A 15,563-nucleotide genomic window follows, 5' to 3' on the forward strand; every position below is an offset into this window, starting at 1 on the left:
ATCAATTCATAATTACAACTACTTGCAAACATAAAGTTAAGTTCAAGGTGCATTTCTGCATATACAGTTGCACTTAGAAAATTACAGTCTAACTAGATTCTTACCCATTATGAGAAAGAGCTTCAGCTCTATATTATACCTATTGTTAATAGATTATTTATAGATTATATATTTATAGATCATATAGATTATATATTTATGGGTTATTGAGTAATTTACTTTTAAAGCTTAGCTTCAACTGTTCAGTGTTGTTCTTGCCCTTTTCACTCCTTACTGTTCAAGTGACCTAAAGCTGCTTTTCGATATCAAAAAAATATAAATCAAACAGCACCTTTCTCTGTCAGCTATTTGTACAAGTAGATGAGGATATGTTCATCACAGCAGCATACTTTATTCCCCATTCACTTCTCTGTATGACGTATGGCCAGATGGTGTAATTCAGTGATTAATATTTAGGCCTGCATGCAGACATAGTTAACATAAATTATGTCAAAACCAGGCAAATGGACTGAACTTTAATCTTTCCTGTTTTTCTCACCAATCTAAACCACTTTGTGGCCTTACTATCCTCCCACAAAGCACCAATTTGGCAAAAGAAAGTTAATCTATATTTCCTCAGATTTAATAGCCACACTGGAACAAAGAGTAGAGTGGTATTGGCAGACACATTTCAGAAGTGTGAAAGACCAATAACTCATGAATAACAAGTCTGTACTAACAGTTTTAATGAGTGCTTTAATGGTTTAATGGATGGCACTTTAATAGGATTTCTAGTATATTCATTCTGAAAGCTTGCCTTCAATAAAGCTGTCATTAACAAAGAACTGGGTTTCTTCATAGCATAACTGAGTAGTACGGGTGTTTTGTGCAAAAGAATTAAAGGTATCTGTAATACTGTTATTACCCTCCCATGCTTTGACTAATCTTTCAGCTATTATGTTCTAAATGGTTGGGTCCTGAAAGAAAGTCTGTTCTGTTACTGGGAAAAGACTAGAACAACATTTACTAGTACAATGCACCATCTATAAAATAGTCCTTTGGCTATGAATCATGGTAACCAAAACATGTTTCCAGAAGAAGTTCCAACAAACAGGTACAGGTAAACTGTGCACCTGCTCATTGTGAGGTTTTCCTCATGCTACTTAAACAAGAGGCAAATGCTTCCTGCTGTGATCTTCCAGGAGTATATTGTGGGACACTGCTGGGGAAGGAATGCCTATGACAAAATGGCACCCTTCCTGGTGTAAGCTAACATATGCATAAGCCTGCCCTGGAACAGTGCTCTGCTAAGGGTCACTATGCCAGCTAATTATTAGCCAGCAGGTCTGATCCTTAGTGTCTCATGGGCTTTGTGAGTCACTGCATAGGTTTCACAAGCCCAGAACAGAAAGGAAGCAAGTCCTGTACAGACTTTCCCAGCACTGTGGGCGCTGTGCTTGAGGCTCAAATTAAATCATCAAAAAGCACTGGGTCAGAGAGAAACCCAAGGCCACGTAGAGAAAAAAGAATGAAAAAGACATATTTGAGAGGATGTCAATACAAATAAAATCTTCATAACCGAAGAAAGTAGTCAGCTACCCATAAAAATGAACAATTTGACCCTCTTTTATCAATGCCAGTGATTACAATGATTTCATATCATAGCTGATGAAACCATAATAGGATGCTGTTGTATTATGCAGGAAACTTGCTAATAGAAAGAGATTTACATACTGCATTACCAAAATATGAATGCTGGATGCATGAATGGTAATATGTGATCATAGTAACTTGCCAACTGGAATTATGGTTTCTTATTAAGGCAGAGTTTTTCACATCACACCGTAAAGGCTGGCATTTTCAAGTGATACAGGGGGAAACCCCCATATTTTTTGCATTATAAAATCTCAAATATGTTTGTATCCTGGCCCTAAAAACAGTCTAAAAAGCACAGAAGAGACATTTCCTGTTGACTCTTGAAGGAAAATGACTCAGATGTTCAAGAATAGCTAGAAATTTGTAGGTTTTGCCAGACTCCTCTCAAGAGCAAAGATACTTCCTCTACAATATCAAGCTAATGTTTCTATGATCAAATGAGATCATATAAAACTTTATTTCAGTGGGAAAAAAACAAGCTATATCTGCATATAACTAAGGTATATTTAAGGAGGAAAATAATCATTATTTAAAAAAATCTTTGAAGGGCAGTCTCTATTACATAAAAAGCTTTAGAAAACCTAACTTTTTAAGAAGTGTTCCTACTGTTGTATATTTCTCTGCCTTCTGTTTTAAGCACAATCTGTTGATCCCCCATCTGCAATTACAATCCTTTGTCTTTGATACCATAACCAGTTGTGGCGAAAATAATTTTGTGTTGATAACAGAGATTTACACTCAACTTCTGGTAGGAAATAAATTTCAGGAGCAGAATAATACTTGATTAATTAAATACCTTGCTTAGTTTAAATATTTTTGTGATTAAAGCATCATGCTGTTTTGTTTTATATAGTACATAAAATACGGCAGCTCTTGAACGCTAAACTTTGTCTCATGTGAGACAGTGAGGCTGCTTTAAATTTTCAACATATTTTTAAAGCACTGTCAACTTTCATTCTTTTAAGAAAGGAGTAAAGGAGTTAATTTCTTCAGTGATTCCTCCATTTCCCTCCATAAACCCCCTAAAAATGTTGCAAATGAATCATTCTAAACAACCCCAACAAAACGCAGTTTTACCTATAGTGACCTACATGTCCTTGAATAATTTCTCGTGCTAAAAGAAGTGGACTACTTTTTCTGCATACATTAATGTTTCCAGTTGGCAAAATAAACCTGACATTTATTATTTATATTTTTACTTCACTATTTAAGCTGAATCCATGCAATTCCTTGGCAAAATAGCATTAGGTATCAGACCAAAACCTAGCATCCTAATAGAACAACACCAGCTTTTATCTGAAAATTATTTTAATCACATAAGCATAAACAAACGCTATTATCCCAAGGAAGCATTTATGGCATAAAGGAAGGAGATAATACCCTACTATAAATCTTGACTAGTGCCACTTCAGATTCCTCCATTATGTCTTTAAAATTCTCTGTTATAACTGTCCTGGTGGCTGGGATATTTCTCTAGGTGGAACTAAGCACCAAACAACCTAGGGGAATGCAACAGCATATGCACTATTAATAAAAAGACAACTTTTCATCATTCACTGACTACACTGTTTCTCAATAAATGGAGCACATCCTATGAAAGTAAAGAGTACCAATAAATAATGTTTCTAATATTATAAAGTTAAATATAAATATAAATAAAATTATAAAAATAAAAATAAATATAAATATTATTAAATTATTGCAAAGACAAAGAATAGAAAACAGTTTTTTGTTGAGAAGAAATTGATTTTTGCATATGAGTCACTATTATTTGTAATGATATGGCAGTTAAATGCAGCTGTTTTCTTTGGTACAGATTCTGTCATCTGATCTTCATGGACTTTTAAAGTGTTTTATATCAATAACAAGCTTTATATGTGCTTCTACTATATAAAATTTATTATGTTTTAGTGTCCAGTGTTTATCTTGTTGCAGCCTAAGATACAAAAAGAAAAATGTACTATATTAAAAGTAAATTGTCTTCTCATCACAAATCCTACCCACTGATACTGAAAAGCTACAATAAAACTTGTAACAGTACAGCAGTGTGGCACAGAGTCGAAATGCATCTTCATCTTTTCCAATACTCAGTGTTAAAGCAGAAAACTGGCTGTGATGTACAGAAAGAGCCTGATGAGGAAAAACAATAAAATTATATACAACGTCTCGTAACAATTAACCAGTGCACACACACACATGTACACAGTAAATCACACAGTAACACAATGAGGATGGTAATGTAATTTCTGTGTTGCAGTGAAAGGTTCTCACACAAAAATGGTATGAATCCCAATCTACTTCCTTGAGGATGTAAAGCTATGCCTACATATCTCGGATAGTAAGTGTGAAACTGTTTTACACAAGACACAGCAGTCTGCTTTGGAGGAAGAAGTTTTCTATTCTATGATACAGGAGGAAATGACTTCACACATACATCTAGTGTATTGCATAAAGCAGTCAGAACATTAGTGTATCTCCATGACCACTTTTTATTGTTACATTCTGAAGTTAACAAGGAGATATGATAAAAAGGTCAGATTTCTATGAATATGGCTTTCTACTTAGCAGCTGTCAAGTCCATATGGAGCCTTGTATTACATAAAAAGGCCACTGAAACTGCCAAACTCAGCAAAAGCTTCATATAATCAGTTGGGGTCAAGAACCTTGTCTTTAGGTTAGGTAATACAAAAGAACTATGTGACATAAAGAATATGTCATATTAACAAAGTAAACCAACATTTTGCTAAGGCTTCGGGATGGCAAGCTAATAATAAAAAATAATAAAAAAATAAAAATTATGAAAAATTTATTTTGAAGTAGAAATGCACTTTACTGAGAAGAACTCTATCTTTGCTACAACTACAAAACCACTTCATTCAACAGGTGAATTATTTTATTTAAATCTTGGAACAGTAAAAATCTTTAAGTCGCTATGAAACAGTTTCTGAAGACTTGTAGAAGTAGGAACTCCTCCAATTGATAACATCAGAGCTTAGAAAACAGTATGCAGCTGGAAGATGATCTGCACTGGAGAATACACTCCTTTTACCAATATAGCAATGAAAGAGTTCTTCTTTTTTTTTTTATTTTTTTTTCATTTTTTTTCTTTTTCTGAGAATATATAGTTTATACTTAAGTATATTGCTACTTACTTTTTTTGCAATACCTGTTTTCTCAACTTGCCACATTACCCCGGGTGTTCCTTTCAGAACCAGACTGCAGGCGGATGCAGTTTGGATTTAAGATTTCTTCAATGACAATTTTAGATTTTCTAAACTAGTTGTCACACAGCACAAAAAGGAAGATATTCTCAGGAAAAGAAAAAAAACCAACCACCAAACAAACAAACCCCATTTGGGAAGCTTTGTTCTAGATGAATGGGGAATAGTGGGTTGATTTTGGGAGTATTTGAGATCTCATGGTCCAAGTTGACAAAGAAATTTTCCTCCACCTTCCCTAGGAGGCTACTAGGGGATTTCATTAGCAAATTACACCAGAGTGTATAAATAATCAGAGGAGAGAGCATGTAGATGTGTGCCTTCTGTAAGAAAACTTTTTCTCTCTTTTGGAAATACTGAAGGGGTGGGGAGGTTCCTGTGTCTCTGAAGAGAAAGTGGGAACAGGCAAGGAAGTGATATTCTTCCAAAAGGAGAAAACCAAACCTGTATGCAATTTTGATCAGAAATTCTGATCAAAAGGCAGTGGATGGTACAGGAGCAAGGAGGGAATTGGAGCAAGTATTCAAATACTTCTGAATACCTGAAAAGGGTGCATATAGTATGAGCAGGTATGTTTGAGTTGTGAAGCAAGTAATTCTTTGGAAGTGGCAACTAATGTAGGGTATGCTAAAAATAATTGAAACATCCATTTGAAATGGAGCTAACCTCCTGAAAGAAATTCTACAAACTGGATTAGAAGTCAGTGTTCATCAGGAAACTGTGTATTTACATTTTATTTTTTTGTATCACAAAGATGTCAGAATAGGTGTTGTATACTATCGGTTTGTTGCTTGAAGAATTTAATCCCTGCAATGTATGAAATTCCATAAAAAGTAAAACAAAATAATGGAGTGCCAAAAAAGAAAGGCCATTATGAAAAAAAAAATAAAAATCATCAGTTGTAACTGATGAAAAATGTTTGTATTCCAAAATGGGAATTATCTGGAGGATTTTATTACTATCAATAAAGGTCAGTGGTTTTCTGCTACGTGTTACACCTTTAGCTCGTGAAGGTGAAAAATACCTCTTTTTTCTTCTGTATTACTAGTTCAAATGTAATCTAAAGTGATAATAACTGAACTGCTACCATCTGTACCCATTTCTGCCTCAGAATCAGATAGTTGCTTTTAAGGGACATTAGTGAGGACTGCTGCTGAAAGAGAAGGTCCCAATCCCCAACCACAAATGTTCCCACCAACTCCCTTGTGCTGGCACTAAAGCTCACGCAGCCATGTGGTGAGCTAGTTCAGGGAATTGACCCAACTGAAAACAGCAAAGGAAAATAAAACAATTAGTTTTCAGCTGAATCTATTTCCTGAGATAATCCTTGAACAGCTGCATATGTGCTAGTGCCAGGATTGGCACAAGAGACAACAGGAATGCATAGCCAAGACAGGGAGATGACTTACAGTGATCATCAAACTGCAGCCTTAGTCCACTGCCTAGACTAAACCATGAAACCAAAGAGCAGTGCTTTTAACTAATGCTGTTTCAAAATGCATGAACATTGGACTAGATGGAAATGAAGTGGTATCTCTAAAGCTGGGATTTCAAAGATAAATGTTGAACCTCTTTGGGCAAAGCAATGTGAATGATGCTTGATGTTGACCTACAATTGCCCACATTTTAATCTTGAGTGTCTGATCACTCTGCCTCAGATAGTCTGTTTTGTAAAAATAAGAATAAAATAGAATGTGAAAGCTGGCCTGTTTACACGGACAGATACAAAGTTCTGGAGGGACAGATTCTAAGAATTTAATGATTTAATGTATCTTCACAATGCTGGCTGTAAATAGGATTATGATCTCAATATTATTTTAACAATATAAATAGTAAAGGAAATATAAAACACCAAAACTTTTAAGTTATATTACAGCATAAAAAGAAGCATGTCGTCTCCACAACATGCTCAAGATGTAATAGAGGTGCATTGTTTATTTTTATGGAATTTGTACTACATTACATGACTTCTAATGGTGTTTTTTATTTATTAAATGGAATTTCCTACACAGATTTTCAAGGAATTTGCCCATAGTCCAACAGGAAATTATTTTCAAATTTCTACCAAATGTTAGCTTTTTTTTTTTATGGTGAACATCCTGTGACATATATTTCCTGGTCTGATTCTTTATATATGAAAATCTTCATACTTAAGAACTCAGGTTCTACACACAGAAATATGAGAAGACACTCACACATTTTTTGTGTTTGTGACAGTAAACAGCAATCCTGAGATACTCTTCAAATGAATTTATTTCCACAAATAGTTGAGACTATATTTTCCTTTTAACATCTAATGAGATTATTCTTTAGAGTAGTCAAGGTTTTTCTGAATAATGTGTTCAACTAAATAATATACAATTGTAGTTCTCTGTCATAGTAGTTAGTGTTAATTTTTAACACCTTCTGTCAAGATTTTTTAAAATACAGGATCTCTGTACCATGCAGTCACATATTAGTATGTAACCAACATTTGAAAGTCTTCTTTAGTGTTTTTTTATTGCACTGACAGTTTGTATGAACCTTCAAATGCAATGAATAGGCAGTCTCTAAAAGAATGACAGTAACATGGGTTTTTACTTCACCATGCTAAAAAAGTCTTTGGGAATTTTAAGCAAGGATTAGTGACATAACAGACTATAAAGAAAATACTATATCAATGATCCCCCTGGGAGCTGTTAATCCTTGGATCACTGACATGACCGCCCACAGCTGCTCTAAAGCAGCATTGTTTTTCTGATGGTTCAGTGTATACTTTATCTACAGATTTTTGACATAGACCATATTGGCGTTGAAGAAACAGCTATAATTTACTGTGTTTAATGGAAGGCTATTGAAGTCCCCTTAGCCACAAATTACTGACATGAGAGGCTGTTACTCTCCACAGTACCAATGCCTGTCTGGGAAGGTATACTCTATGGATTACTGACAAGGTGGCTTGCAAATGATTACTCTTTTCCAGTTAAATTCTTTCATGCTCTTTGACACCATCGTTCACAGATTATCAATGTGGTATTATTTAAAGGAGGAAAATACTATGTCTTGAAACTGTTATATTAAGAAAGACACCAGGCAATTGCAAATTCTTTCAAACCATGCAAAATTAACACAGTGGACTACAGTTCCTTTGAACCTTGTACTGTGTATGTCCTGTCAACATTACACTGGATATTTTTTAAATAATCTAAGGATCTTTTAACTGCAGAGTAGATAGATGTTTACATATATTCAAAAGAGTAAGTGCTGTATCGTTCACACATCACTTCAAGTATGTGCCCGTGGAATCTGCCTGACAACACAGCCTTATAAAAGAGAATAGATTTTTACAAGTAAAGGAGCAAGCTAACCAGTGTAGTCATTTTACACTGAAAACTTTTTTTTATCATTGTTTTAATATCATAGAAAACTGGCACCATGAGGATGGGTACCTATCAGAGAAAAGTCTAGTGAAATAGAAAGCAGGACGTTTGAACAATTTGAATAATGAGAAATTGGGGAAAATTACCTCATACTCCTGTGAGAACTTCAAATTGTCATTTGCTTTCAATCTTTCTATGTGATCTGCAAGTTCCAAGATGGGTATTGGGGGGTGACTGGCCATACCTGTTGAACAAGAAAGAAGAGAGTTTAAAGTAAACCACAATGATGGCATGACTCTAAAATTTAGAAAATGCAGTAGTTAGAATGGCTAGAAATGTGTAAGTAGTAAAGATGTCATATGTGAGAGAAGCAGGCAAATAGTTTGGTTACTCAAAGCAGGACATGCTCTGGATAGATGAGCTCTGAAGCCAAATGAAAAGAAGTCACCAAGCATATTCCCAAAGCTAACATTCCTATTGTAGAGGAAAGAGTTACTGTGATGAGTCAATGAGGTTAGCTAGGCATGGAAAAATGACACAGTTAGACCTGATGTCGACCTCTGCTTTGAGTAATGACTCTTAATGTCATTTCAAACTCCTTCTCCTGCCCTGCATGAAATGGAAACTCCATTGAATTAGATGAAGAAAGGTGAGCTGAGAAACAGACACTGAAAGAGCCCTAAGAGGGGAAAGAATAGTGCTTTGACAGAAAACAAAATGACTTATGCATAATCAAGAAAAACGAACTCGAAGAATGAAGGTTACCGAGGTAACCGGAGACACCTAAACCTGCAAAGGAAATGGTATAAAACAAAGAAACCTCAAATCAACACAAAACTAACTTATAAAATAAATTAGAAAAAATGAAATGGATAACTTGAGGATTAATAATAATGCATCAAGGTCTAGAAGACTGACTATATATTCTGACTAAATTAGAAATACTTAAATAGTTTATGAAATTTTGAGGTGACTGACATTCACATGCAATTGTGAATGACTAGAATAACATGCACCATTGCTTTTAGACAACAGTCACTGAAGACAACATTGGACATCAGACAATTAGAACTTCAAAAATGTTTTCACTAGTAGCAGATTGTAGAGGCAGGGGTTGTCGAGTTTGGCTGGACACACATACTGACTGCACTAGTACCTTAAAATATGCTTAATCTGAAACCCCATTCATCAACCCCCAAAAGTACCTACAATCTACTTCAGGTGTAAACATCTTTGTCCACTGATGAAGATATTGAATGAAAAAGAAGATCTGGGAATCAGAGATAGAGATGGGTGTGGAATTGAATATAGGGACAGCCAGGCAAAAGAAAGACAGAAAAGGTGTGGGGTCAACTAGAACAATCTGCCAGCTGAGGATTTGCCAGGCAAAAATTTGTGAACACGTTTGTTTCACGCTAATAGTCTTCACGACCCTTCTCCAAAGTGCTTACATTCTTCTCTTCGTGCTTTATACTATCACACCTAAAATGAACTTGAGTTTTCAATTGCTTGTGGGAAGAAATCAGAGCTGGCTAGAAAAATTAAGCTAGTGAACCCCATGATCTCTTGAAATTACAAAGGGAAAACAGTGATGACTCAAGGGGGCTCAAGCTGGAAGCCATGTTGCACAATGCAGTTTGCTTTGTCACCGTGAATTTCAAGAGCATGCCTAAAACAGTTAACTTGCATTTCCTGAAAATGTAGCTGAAAATGACCGTGTGGTTACAACACAGTCACACTACAGCATGTTTTTCTTTTTTCTTTTTTTTTTTTTTTAAAAATTCTTGTTTTCTGTTTGATTTTTTTGACATTTCAGGCATCATACTAGAATCCAAAATAATGTCCAGCAGCACTGGCCCTGATTCTTCTGACCCTATACATATATATTTATATATTACCTTCATAACACATCTGTGATGGTGAGACATTATTTAAAGTAGATATTCAGGCAAGCTGTCAGTCAACTAACAAAGCATAATATGCAGATATTATGGGTAGATTTCTTATAAATTTCAATTAACAAATCAGTGTATAAGTACTAATTTATTTGAATCAGTTCTGGTTTTCTCTCATTTTCTTAGAAAATTCACTTAATAGAACTTGGCTATTCCCAAAATGAGTATGGGTGACAGTCATCTAATAATTACACTGATTGATCCAGATCAAGCACCCCTATGGAAAATATGTAAGTGAAAAGGCACAAGAGAACTCTAGATTGATCCAGAAATGGAGGTGGACTGATGTACATCTAAAACAGTGCTTGAACAGAGAAAATAATAGAGACAAAGATGTTTAGACCTTTTCGAGCGAATCGTGGGAGAGAGTTATTATCATATAAGGACTGAGTGGTAGTTTGGCTAGAGAGGGAGGACACAGAGCCAATCAGGGAGGCGTAGGGGACTGAATTACTGCTCAAAGCTGTAAAAAGTAAAAGCCAATCGGAAATGGGAAACAAATTAGTAACAGCAGTAGACCATCATAATCAATCAATCTTGTACATACAGGCACTTCAGACATGCACAAAGCAGCCTCTGGAAATCAACTAAGGAGATGTCTAAAGGTCCAAATACTCTACTGAAAACATAAAGGACATAAAACAAAGGAGAATGAGACGTGCTCTTTACATGATGAACCTGACTAAATCACCAACATTTTGTAAGTTCAAAAATTAGATTACAATGAAGGATTATTTTTTTTTTGAGATGCTGTGCAACTATTCTTATTAAACTATTTTTGTTTATGTGCTTCTCCATAGGTCACTTGACATTCCAAAGGGGAGATTTCATACTAAACACTTATTGCAAAATGAAACCTGATATAAAACTTTCTTTTCTAAGAGAAAAATGGAACCACTTAAAACTTCACAAACTGGCAAAGTTTGACTGTGTATAGCCCCTTTCTCCACAACTCATTTCAGGCACTTACAATTGGACACTTAGTAATTTCCTTCAAATAATACTTTGCAGTTAATTTATGGAATGAAGCAATTGCATTTAGTGTATTTTCATCTTTTAAATACATAAAATGTTTGAGATATATATGAGATGATAAAAGTAGCTACTTTTTAAAAGAACTGCTGGAGGACTTTTGTTCCGTAATCAGTCTATGAATCATAATAAGCATCATAAGAGAATATGCTATGAATGAGCATTTTAAGATCTCATCATATCTGAGCTTAATGTGAGTTGCATGTGAACAGCAGGTGTAGAACTTGACTCAAAAAACCCACCCAAAATACAGCTATACACACTTATTTTTGGCTACAAATAAGAAAATACACTTATTTGCTGATACACCTCCACATCAATCAATATATGCTATGAAAACACAAAAAAAATATAGACAAAATACAGCTAAATTACAACAGATCCTGTGACATGCTAGAAAGTAAAAAAAACCACCATGCTCAAAACATGCTTTCAAACTGTCTTTAAAATAAGAAAACAGATAAAACACTTAAAAACTCAAAACAGAATAAAAACCAACCAAAAAAACCCTAAACCCACCACATGCAAAACACAGCTGAAAATTTATCTATAAGAAGCTTTTATTTCCAGATTTGGTAGAAGATTGCCAAATGTGGTTGATCTTACGCAGCCTAGTAGTAACCCACATGAATTAAATGAGGATGTATGCTTTTATTACAGTGTATAATTATCTTCTGGTTAATCTGTGGTAAATACGTGACTAAGGAACATGGGATACCATATGTGCCACAATTTCACAGAAATACTGAGAGAACAAGGTCAGAATTTGTCTGCATATTAACAGACATTAAACCTGTTAAGCAAGCTCCTTTACCCCACTGAAACAAGTGGGTGTTTTGGCCTTGTCGTTAGTGCATTAAATTAGGATTTTGTTTGTTGTCAGGGTTTTATGATAAGGGCTTTTAAAATCATCTAAGAAACAGACCTTTATTTACAAATTTGAACCTGCAGGTTGACATGACACAATAAACAAGAAAGAAATTAGAAATTAAGCAAAATGCATAGTTGCTAGCATACAGATTATGATCTAGATGAACTGTAAATGCAATACGTTATTTTCACAAAAATTTCTTCATTCAATGAGTTGCGTTTCAGGTTTCAACACTGAATTAATAGTCTATAATTTTAAAAACTTTATTACATCCTTATTTTTATTTATTAATACAGAAAGCCCTCCCACACACCAATCTATGTTGATTAAGATGTTGTCCCCTTATAGAAAAAGGAAAGAATCAGTACTGTAACAGTGGTTACTGTTACTGATATCTACCCTTACCATAAAGGCAGAAAGAAATACTTAAATATTTAAAACTTGGACATGGAAAAGAGAAAAAAAAATGAAAGATTACCTTGATTTAGTAGGAATTTGGCATCCACAAAAATTTAGCAAGGATGCCTCTCGTATATTTGACCAAAAAAAAAAAAAGTGTTACTTTAAAATTTCTTTTTCATACAGTTGAAAGTAAGCCACAGAATGATCTTACATCGTGTGTACAAAGATACATTTCAGACCAGCTCTAGAGAAATGTGTCATTTTGCAATAGCTATTCTAAAATAGCTACCAATGTGCATATAATAGTGCAAAATAAAGTCACTCATTCCAGACGAATGCACATTCTTCAAAACTAGATTAATTATTCTGGAATGAAAATTATTTTTGTTATTTATCATAGAATTAGCTCTGTCAAGCAGCCCTAAGGGCTCTGTAGCCTCATGGCAGAAGCCCCAACTCTGACAGAGATGTAAAAGCCATCTACAGTGAGAAAAGGGGAGATCTCCTAGGGCAGATGTCCCTAGTTTTTAGACCTTGATTTAAAATTTTTCAATACAATAACATGTTGCAAAACTAGTGGCTAAATTCCAGAAAAAAAAAAAGAAAATTACTTTTGTGAGGAGCAGAAGTTTCTACTCCATCTCCCAACTAAGGAGATTTTGATTGCTTCTAAGTTTGAAAACAACTAAGTGGGATATCAGAGAAGTGCCATTTGCACTCTGAAGCCTATACCTCTTTTAGGTGCCTAATTCCTTCATGTAAGTCAAGTTCACATGAAGAGGTTCGCTCACTGTGAGAAAGCTATTCCAGTCTGGTTTTGCAGCAGTGACAAACCAAGGTACTTCCTTCAGCATTGTCACAATTCTCATGAAGAGAAATTGTGTGGATAAACTAAGGGAAGAAATGTCCAGCTATCTAGTAAAGTAGGTGACTAAATCCAGACATCACTTTTCCCACTTTTGTTATTTGCACCTTTTCCCTGTGGACCTCTCTTACCCTTTTTCTGCCTTCACTTGGAAACATGTTAGTGGAACTTCCTAAGGAACTCAGGGATTACATGTTTTTGAGCACTTACTTTTCTAATAAAAAAAGCAGTCTTTAATTCAGAGCTGTAATAATTCTATTTATTTTTCTTGTACTTCAAAGCATCTTATTTAGTTCATAAAAGATAATGAGATAATTGTTTAATTGGCACCCAATTACCCAAATTACTTGTGTCACACATTTTATACTTAAATGAGGAAAAAAACAGTCACTTTTGAGGCACGACTCAATTTAGCTCTTTGGCTGATTGGCAGATTGAAGTCTTTGCCTGAGCCTTGGGTCTCTCATAGCCCACTCAAACCACTTAACATAAGTTATTTTCCTCTATGCAAAACCAGGCTTCCTCATTTGATGAAACCTTTTGTGAGGGCTTAATTATTACTCCTTCCCTATCTTCACTCTCCCATGTGGCACAGAGACTTCTAAAATTTGCACACCAGGTTAATGATTTTAATCCTGTATTTCACAGGAAACTGGTAGAATTGGAAGAATGTGAAGACTTTTTCTCAGATACTCCAGTTACAGAAGAATAACAGACTTACAAATCAAATCCTGTATGCTACTGAGGAACTGGGTATTTTCATGTTTACTCAAAAAAAAACCCAACTAGGCACAGCTGTGACCCACTCACTGGCATACGGGTTTATCTAACAAATATACATTTTTGGATAACACATACGGACATGGGATCTTGTTCTCAGATGCAGAACTATGGGCTATTCCAAATGTCAATACAAAACGTCGAATTTATCTATGGAGTTACTCTATCCAATAAGGGGTGAAGCCAGAGGTGAATTTGAATCCTGGACAATGTATGATAGGAAACCGTTTAAGTAAGTGCAAGATTGGTGAAGAGTGAAGTTCTGTACTGACAGGACAAGATAAAGTGAAAGGAAAGCAAGACATATGTTGTGCTGGTAGTTTAGACTGTGGATTTTTTATGACATCTTCATGCTGAATTGAGACTTACGACAAGTACAACATAATTGTGCCTAAATCATTGCCTTAAATATCACCAAAGATAAAATATTGTTTTCCCACAATGTATTTGAAAAAGTTATGCCAGCATGGGGAGTTTTTTGGACGTGTGTTTAGAAATTTAAACTTATCACAAAAAAGGTTTCATTTTCAAATTATTTGGGTAGTTATACCTGATCAGACTTTTCCCTACACAAAATATATGGCTGCTACCATTTTTGGAAAGAGGCTATTTAGAAATCTTTTAAAGTACTAAAATTTATGACAAGCCAGAATTTTATAGGAGTGTCTCATTCACCACTCCAAGTGAAAACCGGCAATCTGGATATGCCAATATAATTTAAAATTTTCTTCTCTACCACTTCACAACATGGATTCAATATAAGATCTTTTCTCCCCTTCTCATTGGAAGCAACTGGGGTGCCTGGGAAGCTTCAAGCAAACTGTGGATACTTCCATATTCTAAATAAATAAATCATCATAATCATGTCTAATCATCTGATGCAGTTGTACTGACTTGGCATACTCTGATTATTAAAGTACATTCAGAACTCTGTTGTTTATTTTATCTGTAGGTAATGTTCAGAAATGGTAACATCTTACACAGCAGATAAGGTCATTGTATGAGGTGACTGCAGATGTCTTAGTAAAAGAAACCCAACACATAACCCAGTCCCTTTCAGCTGCCTGCTTTGCCCTAGCAGTACCCTATTGCCTATTTCTGCTATCTGGTAGAGAAAAACACACACCTGAGAGTGAAAGAAAACAAAACTGACAAAACTGGTATCCTGAATATACAGACTTTCTGTAGTTTCTCTACATTTGTCTTGAAAAGCTTTATCTTGCATGTTATTTAACAGTGTGTGACTGCCTGGAGTTAGCTAAACATTCCAGCAGGATCTAAGTTAAATTCAGCTGGATTTTAATGAAATCTTCTAATGAACTAATTGAAGTCAATACGATTTAATTGATGTTCTGCTTTTAGTAGCACAAGAACTCTACCTTGACTACACTGGTGCTAAGATTACGTACTAAGAACATGTTAATTAGCAACTGTTACATGGCAAGA

The 15,563-nt window shown here is 35.0% G+C and overlaps 1 protein-coding gene across 1 annotated transcript in view; it reads right to left on the reverse strand.

The window, feature by feature from the left end:
• The window catches only part of PTPRD (protein tyrosine phosphatase, receptor type, D), a 1,328,567-nt gene that overhangs the window by 63,343 nt on the left and 1,249,661 nt on the right, over window positions 1-15,563 (reverse strand). Inside the window, exon 33 of the mRNA XM_014953943.1 lies at window positions 8,359-8,456. Within this exon, the coding sequence (XP_014809429.1) occupies window positions 8,359-8,456 (98 nt within the window). The remainder of the gene's footprint in view (window positions 1-8,358; window positions 8,457-15,563) is intronic.

This window comes from Calidris pugnax, unplaced genomic scaffold (assembly GCF_001431845.1).
Source record: "Calidris pugnax isolate Ruff unplaced genomic scaffold, ASM143184v1 scaffold178, whole genome shotgun sequence".
In the NCBI taxonomy this organism is placed as follows: domain Eukaryota; kingdom Metazoa; phylum Chordata; class Aves; order Charadriiformes; family Scolopacidae; genus Calidris; species Calidris pugnax.